The sequence below is a fragment of the Metopolophium dirhodum genome, chromosome 4, assembly GCF_019925205.1.
Source record: "Metopolophium dirhodum isolate CAU chromosome 4, ASM1992520v1, whole genome shotgun sequence".
Taxonomy (NCBI): Eukaryota; Metazoa; Arthropoda; class Insecta; order Hemiptera; family Aphididae; genus Metopolophium; species Metopolophium dirhodum.
The window spans coordinates 31,120,422-31,130,012 of NC_083563.1; the positions used below are offsets into that span (position 1 = coordinate 31,120,422).

General features: G+C 28.2%; 1 protein-coding gene across 1 annotated transcript; it reads right to left on the minus strand.

Annotated features, from left to right (window-relative positions):
• Nucleotides 1-358: 358 nt before the first annotated feature.
• LOC132943697 (uncharacterized protein K02A2.6-like) lies at nt 359-4,759 on the minus strand. The gene has a single exon (XM_061012750.1). The coding sequence runs from the start codon at nt 4,624-4,626 to the stop codon at nt 679-681; it is 3,948 nt and encodes a 1,315-aa protein (XP_060868733.1). The 5' UTR covers nt 4,627-4,759; the 3' UTR covers nt 359-678.
• Nucleotides 4,760-9,591: the final 4,832 nt, after the last annotated feature.

The window sequence follows — 9,591 nt, forward strand, 5'->3', positions numbered from 1 at the left end:
ATTTTTTTCCCATAAGCGTTTTAAGTTTGAGTTTTGACAAAAATCGTAAAAATCATAAAAATATGCAAATTATTTTGAGTTAGAAATTCCTAAAAAATTTTCTTTTTAAATCTAAGATTTTAAAATATAGTAAACGATTCCTTATAAAGTTATCTACCTTTATCAAAAAAAAAAAATTAGGAAGAATCTATAAGAAAGTTAAATGGAATTTGTATGACCGTTTGAAGTTCAAAAGTTTACAACATTGGATTCACTCGATTTTCATGTTGCGATTTTCTTAATTTATTATAATTCAAAAAGGAATAACCGTATGTTACGTATTTTATATATAAGATAGGCGAAGGTACACACACGAGCATTGACAAAGTACGACTGCTTTATTTATCATTACGCACGACGGCGGACACACATAATAATCACATAATGTTGTATATATATATATTTATCGTTACAGATAACATATCGGAGTATCGGACACACCGTACAATGTACATACATAACATCTTTCCCTTCTATATAATTTTAGTACAATAAATTAACTTATACAAAATTCATACAATTTAGAAAATAATAATAATGATTTAACATTTACAATTTTACACAATACATAATAAATATAACTTAAAAATTTAAATAGATAAACAATATATTTTTTTTTTTTTTTTTTTTTTTTTTTTATTATTCAAGTTCCCTTGGATGTACCTCATCATTTAAATAACTCTTTTTCAATTTGTTTACATGCATTAATCTGATTTTATCACCAACCCGGACTAAATAACTGCACGTTCCCAACATTTTCATTATACGTCCAGTTAACCATTTCTGCCCTTTTGAATTATTTCGAACAAGAACTTTATCATTTATTTCGTACTTAGTAACATTAATATTTTTATTCTTTTCTACAATATTTGGTGGTTTTAATATGGACAAATGATTTTTTGGTTTAAAATTATATATTAAATCTGACGGACTACAACCTGTGCTTGTTGTTGGTGTGTTACGATATGATACTAAAATATTATTAATTTTTGATTGTATTCTTTTTACATCTCTCTCTACACACAAACTCTTTATTAATAATTTTTTTATCGTTTGCACTCCTCGCTCTGCCAACCCATTAGACTCTGGATTGTATGGCGGCGAATGTACTAGTTTTATACAATTTTTCTCACAATATGCTTTAAATTCATTTGCGCCAAAAGGTGGACCATTATCGGTTACCATTATCTCTGGGGAACCAAAACGACAAAAACAATTTTCTAAAACTTCGATTACTTTTGAAGCCGTTGTACTTCCCATTGCAAAACACTCAATCCATTTGCTAAAACTGTCAACAATGATTAATAATTTAACTTGATTTATTTCTAGAAAATCGATGTGTATTCTTTTCCAAGAATCTGATGGATTTTCCCACGGAATATACACTTTCTCACTAACATTCTTATCGTTTTGATTACATTGGCATTCCGTACACGTCTTAATAAACTTATCTATATCAATATCGATATTAGGCCACCATACATACGACCTTGCGAGCATTTTCGAACGAACAATACCCGGATGGTTTTTATGTAATAACATTAATACGTCTTCTCTTAATGACTTTGGAATTACTACGCGATTACCTAATATCAAACAGTCATTTACTAACGATAATTCTTCCCGTCTTTTATAATATTGTTGGCAATCTGATTTTAACGACTTTACCCCCGGCCAACCTTCTTTCGTATACTGACTTATTTCTTTTAATACTTCGTCTGTACTCGTTTTTTTGCTCACTTCCTTATACGTTAAAGGTAAATTTTCTAATAATAAAATTGAACAAGCATTTTCCCCAGTATTACTACTTTGAGGTAATCTTGATAACGCGTCTGCGTTACTTATGTCTACCCCCTTCCTATGTTGAATCTCGTACTGATAACTAGACAATATAACTGCCCATCTTTGTAATCTAGATGAAGCTACAACAGGTATATTCTTTGACGGATTAAAAATTGATTTTAACGGCAAATGATCAGTTACTAAAATAAATTTGCGTGCAAACAAGTATTTATGGAATTTTTTTACTGCGAAGATTATTGCTAACCCTTCACGCTCAATTTGTGCATAATTTTTTTCTGCCGCTGATAAGGTGCTAGACGCGAATAAAATTGGCTTCTCCTCCCCATCTATCAAATGACTAAGAACTGCACCGACACCATAGCTAGAACTGTCACACGTAACTACTAGAGGTAAATCTGGATTATACGTGACTAATAATTGACTTTTTATTAATACCTGTTTTATATTTTCAAACGCTGATCGACATTCGTCAGACCAATTCCAAGGTATTTTATTTTTTGTTAAATTGTACAAGGGAGCTAATATAGATGACGACATTGGAATAAAACGTTGATAATAGTTTATGAGACCGAGAAATGATTTTAATTGTACTACATCATTAGGGCACGGTGCGTTTCTTATCGCATCCATTTTATTTCCATCGGGATGTACGCCTTGACAATCTATTTTATGACCTAGAAATTGTACACTTGAACAATAAAACTGACATTTCTCAAAATTTACTTTAACTCTATACTCATTTAAACGTTCTAACACCGCATTAACATTTTCTTCACACTCTGACCTTGACGAGCCGCAGATTATTATGTCATCTAAATATACTTGTACTTTAGAAACACCTCGTAAAATATTTTCCATGACTGACTGAAATATACTTGGCGCTGACGCTACCCCATAACATAAACGATTAAAACAGTACAACCCTTTATGAGTATTAATTGTAAGAAACTTACGACTTTCAGGTGCAACCTGTAATTGTAAATACGCTTCTGCTAAATCCAAAACAGTGAATACACTTCCCCCGGATAACTCATTAAACACATCATCGACTCTTGGTAATGGGTGTTGTTCAATTTGTAATTTTGGATTTAAGGTAGTTTTTAAATCTACACATATTCTAATTTTATTATTTTTTTTTGGTACTACTACAATAGGCGATGCCCAGTCACTAATTGAAACCTTACTTATAACTCCTTCAACTTCTAATCTATTTAACTCAATTTCTACAGCAGACTTTAGTGCATATGGTACTTGATATGCTCTATGGAAAACTGGTACGCTATTTTCTTTTAAAGATAAATTGACCTCATGGTCTTTTATATAATCAGCTGGTTTATCATTTAATTTAACCACCCCGGGAAACTTGAGTTTAATATTGTTAATTACATCTATTTCACTTAAAACGCAATTATTATTTACAGAATTCATAATATTTTTCCCGATTTTGCAATCTACATTACTACTTATACAATTTAGACACATATTCGATCTCCAGTTTGAATATAACTTATCTAACCAAGATCGACCTACTAAAACTTTTTTTACAGAGTTTTCCGTTATAATTAAATATAGTTTAATATTTTTTTGATTTGACATCTCGACATTTACAAGTGTTTGACCTAAAACCTTGACTGGTTCACAATTTACAGAACTTAATTGAATATGTTTTTTTTCTAATTTACATGAATTATTAAAATACATATTAAAATATTTAATCGGCATAACTGAAACCGACGCTCCACTATCTACTTCAAACGGAATAAGCTTATTATTAACTTTGATTTTAATCACAAGTGGATTTCCCCCACTATTCTGAGACACATTATTTACTAAATCAATAGACTCTAAATTATTTTTAATTTTTGTCTTACACATTTTCGACGTATGACCTTTTAATTTACATGAAAAACATTCCCACTCTCTGGCTGGACACGTACGGACATCGTGCTTCCTTCCACATCTATAGCATTGACCAAACTTAAGACTTCGTGAACTTTGACTGCCGTGCTGAATTGACTGACCATTTTTTTGACCAGGTTTTGACGACTTCCCAGACCACGGTTTTCCACCAGAATTTCCGTTCCACTTGAGTTCCGACTTCGATGACGAATGTGTTTGACGAGACACATTTTTCCCATTATTGATAAAATTTACTTGTGATTTATTGTTCATTTGTTGTGTTTGATTACAAACCAACTCCGAATCCAAAGCAATTTTACATGCTTCTTCAAACGTTAGGGACTCTATACCAAGTAATTTTCGTTGACACGATTCATCACTTATCCCTACAATAAGCCGATCTCGCAGTGCATCGTTTAAAAACGAACCAAATACACAAAAACTTGATAATTTTTTTAATGCTGTTATGTACTCCCGAGTTGACTCACCCTGGTTCTGTGTACGTTGGTTAAAAATAAATCTTTCACTCACTACAAGACGACGTGGTGAATATATTTCTTCCAATTTGGACACTAACTCGTCGTATGACTTTAATTGTGGTTCCTCCGGCAAACAAGCATCTTTTAATTGACTATATGCTTCCGAACCAATGTATGCGATTAAATAGGACTTTTTATCAGCCTCTTTAACTTTTAAAACGGTCAACTGCGCGTTTAATCGATCTAAATAATTACTGAATGATTCCGAACCCGGTATGTATTGCGAAATATTCGACATTATAATCACAACAAGAAAATTAAATAATATTTTCACCGAATTTTCATCTTCGTCGCCAAATGTTACGTATTTTATATATAAGATAGGCGAAGGTACACACACGAGCATTGACAAAGTACGACTGCTTTATTTATCATTACGCACGACGGCGGACACACATAATAATCACATAATGTTGTATATATATATATTTATCGTTACAGATAACATATCGGAGTATCGGACACACCGTACAATGTACATACATAACACCGTAGACACTATTCAGATTTATATCATATGTTTATTTTATCAATTCCTATACTTGATATAATTTTCAAAATATTTTGATTTGTTTTGAGTGGTTTTTGAGCAAGCCACTGATTAAAACTGTTAGAAAATGGCATTAAATCAACAAAAATAAGTCACATCAGAAAATGTACTTATTACTTGTTTTCACTTTTCAGTACTAAATAATAATTGTGTTTCTAAAATATAGAGGTTTTCAGTATTTTCATGCACGAAAATATTCTATAAGGAGTCAACATAACTGGTTACTCAGTTACTGTTATACTATTTTAAATAACTGGTAAATCATATTGGGAAAAAATGAATTATAACATAAACTCTAATTAAATGTAAAGCATGTAGTTATGCAGATATTTCGCACTGTACCAAATATTCGATGGACTACATACTATGAGTTTATGATATTACAAATTAATAAATTATACAATATTTTTATTTTTTTTAGCTTAAATATTAACACTTTCATTCAATTGTATAACCATAACTCATAAGTGGCATACTGACATGTTAAACTTAACAGAATAATCCTGCATGAAAATTAAAATTTTTCAACTCTCAATTTCAAATTCAGACCATAGGCATGGTTTTTTATTAAACAAGAAGCATGTATAGAGTATACAACTGACCACATAATAATAACAAATAAAATATGTTAATAGAAAAAACTTACCGAAAAAATCTCCTAAAAATAAAAATAAAATTTTAATATTTAGAAAAAAATAGAACCTCTATATTGTACATTAGTCACAACTAGAATAATTTAAGATCTTTATAGACATACATACCGATGATTTTACCTACAAGATTAAACAAAGAAATCCAATATAAAATAAATAATTTTATTTATTAAATTGTATTGAACGTTTCCACATACAATAAAAACTATAACTAAAACCATCACTGAGGTAATATATGTATAATAAGTAGGTAATAATATACTTTTTAAATATATAATATATATATATAACAGGAATTTATCATAAGTAGATTTCCTAACATTAGAAATACTATTGTTTACTGTTGTAAATATTTTATTTTATTGTCGTACCAAAATTAATTACAATCAGAAGTCAATTTTAATTCTCGATTTTCCATACTATTTTAAATTTTTAAGTACGCGTTTATTTTATATTTAACAATTAAGACAACTTACCAATATATTCGTCTACAAAATTAAAATTATTTGTTACAAAATCTTAATATTGTTGTATTATATTCATGTTTTATTTATAACTTTGACGTGGTATCAAAGTTGAAACGATTATTCAAAGACCGTACTATCGTGTTAAATAAATACGTGTTGTTTGTACAGTTCTTTGATTAATTGATTACATTATTACAACCTTACGATTAATCGATAGATTCCCCACCTATAGAATACCCATTACTGACATTATATTGACAGTTATTTTTATAACTTATTGTTACCTACAATATAACTATACAGTATACGCATCACTAAAGAAATTAAGTTATTAAATAATTCAGCAATATTATAATATAATTTGTTTTCCTATTTCCAGTAAGCTATATAGCAATAAAATATACCTAAACAATAATGATAAAAACACTTACTAATATATTCATCTATATAATTATATTGAAACAATGCGATAAATTAATAATTGGACATGTGTATTTAAGTCTTAACAATGGGTTTCACATCCTTAACACACTTATATTTAAGTAGGTAAATATATGTAACTATTACAGTCAAAAACACTTACTGATATAATTTTCTAAATTTTTTTTTAAAAAAGGTAATTTTTGTACTAATTATTATTATGTATATTATAATATGTCTTACAAATAATTTTCATTTATATTATTTATTATTGTTTTATAATTTCCATGGTCATTCAAGAGTAGGTACCTACCTATCATAATCAAATAGCCAACAAGATATATTTTAACTTTTAGTGATAAATAGTATCAGAACACGTAGTACCACAAGTGGAGTAATTTTTTTCCGTTCAAATAATACATTTGATACAATTTTATTAATTACTAAATGTTTATTATTATTTTAAAAATAAAAAAACATTTATTTTTTTTAAACTTTTTATTGAAGTTTAATAATTATTATAGATTGTTCACATATAACCTGGCCACCTAGTCAGTTCTAGATAATAACACCAGGATCGCTAGTAGATTTAGCGTAGCGTATTTTGTACCATATAGTGAACAATCTATAGTATTTATAATCATTGGTAGTACGGAATAATTAATTTGTTTTTAATTTTTTATGCAACCTCCAACTCTGGAGCAATTTAAAAAAATTCCATCACAACGAAATTCAAACCGTTCAAAACAATATACTACGCTCCATCACCAATGCCCCTCCTTAAATTTTTAATTTTACTCTCCACTCTGACTTAAAAATCAAAACTATTCATGAAGAAGCTAAAACATATTATTATAAACGATTTTTCAACAAACTTCTGATCCCAACCCATTTATATCCGACCTAGCTACTCGATCGATTATTGGAAACCTTCGATGGCGTCTAAAAATAATTTGGTGCAAAGATCTTTTTAATGATTAACGATAATAACCAATTATCAAAACAGAAAGAAAAAATTAAAATAATAATAAATTAAAAAAAATTAAATTAAATATATAGCAAAACGAAGTGTGTTGACTGGATGGTTTCTTCCCTCACCCTTCAGTGTATTAAATGCTCGTAGCACATACTCTTAATATGTCCTTGGGCATAGTCGCATAGATTGTATATTTCTTATAAAACAACTTTAAAAAAATATTTTATGCGATATATAAAAAAATTATATTTTGACATTTTTGTGATTGTGTGATAATAATAAATTGCTAAAAAATATCATTACTCAATAGAGTATGGAAAATTAACAAAAAAATGTTTGACAAATGAAAAATATACTTGGGTAAATAATTACCCCTCGTGTGTCACCGGGCGTCACCGTTTTCGGCCAAAACAGTACTGTTCTTTTTACAATTATAACAACTGAACTTAACAATTTTTATATTTAATTAAATATGATTAACCAACTGAGTGAAAAAATAATAAAATAAAACAATTGGCAATAAAATGGTTTAACATATTTGTTGTTGGATGAGGAAAAGGGAATTTTTCTCTCTCGAAAATATTTACATTAAAAATCATAACATCATATGTGTGTGTGTGTGTGGACTGTATATCACTTTATTTTTATGTCACTCGCCGACGACGGAGAAAACGCAACTAACTACTAAACATGCAACATGATAACAATGTATAGAGACTAGTGCTGGCGAGACCGGTTTGTAGATATGCACATCGACAATATTATATATAATTATATCACATAGTTCATATCTGACAATATTATTAGCTTAAATTCAAATAAACTAACAATTAATTTTTGTTTGAAAAATTTTACTATTTTTATTATATACCTTTACTCTTCAATATAAGTTTAATTTCGTTCATAGTTGGTTATATTTTACCATCATAATTATTAAAAACCTTCTTATTACCTATATGTATTATATAACTATATTAATTTTTATTCGATTAATGTAAGTAATAACATTGATTATAAATACTAATATAATATAATCAATTGTAATAATAATATGTTATAACAGTTTATTACCAATTGTTTTATTTTTTCAGTTTTTTTACAGTTGTAGGTAATAATGTTTAAAAAAAAATCACATTTTTGGATACAATCATATTTAATTAAATATAAAAATTGTTAAGTTCAGTTGTTATAATTGTAAATTTAAAGAAAACTGTAAGTGCTGGCCGAAAAGGGAACGGTAAGTTTTGGCCGAAAAGGGGGCCGCCCGTGTCACCAAAGGTTAATACATTCATCTGTGATAGAAATTTTGTAGAATAGAACATAACATGGCTATTGATCGTAGTGGGTGGATACCTATTATTTAATTAAATGTTATAGGTTAGGTTAGGTAATATAATATGCCTATAGGTAATATAGGTATTCATTATATAAGCTACTAAACTAATTAACGACTTACCAATTTTTTGTCCTACAACATTTTGATAACGTCAAATTATATATTTATATTTTAAGAGTTAAATTCATTCTTGTATGAGCTATAATCACTGTTACATTTAAATTTAAATTATTGACTTCATATTTGTTATTTTATTTTCTGGTGGGCTTTTTATATTTGCAAAATTATATAAATTATATAAATATCAGATATTAAAATATATTGTTTTTTCAGCAACACGTATGTCAACTTGTCGTCCAAAAGTTCGACTCTATTGGATAATGTTTGAATACTTTAGTATAACTGGTTAATGAATACAACCACAAATCTATCACTAAAATAAGAAAATAAAAACACTTACCAAAAAGAACAGCTATAAAATTTAAATAATTGTACGATATAATATTTGAATAGGTAATCTTTTTTGACTGAGCCTATAAGCCTATTACATTTTTTAACTTATAAATGTACATCAACGTTTGGATCAGCATTTTCAATTTATAAAGTGTTTTCAAAACTAATTGTAGCAATTCAAATTTAATAAAAATATTACCAGCATAATAATATGATATTTTAGTAGTATTAAATTACGATAAGTGGGTGAATGTATTGATAGTCTATCGCTATTTAGTGTTTTCACCAAAGTATAATTGCTATAGGTACCGAAATAATAGTATCAATTCAGATTTTTTTTAAACACTGGACAATTGAGCTTTGACTGAAACACTTACGATTAAATCAACTTAAATCCTTACAAATATACAATTCAAGCATAAAAACTTACAGATACAATAATCTAAAATATTAAAA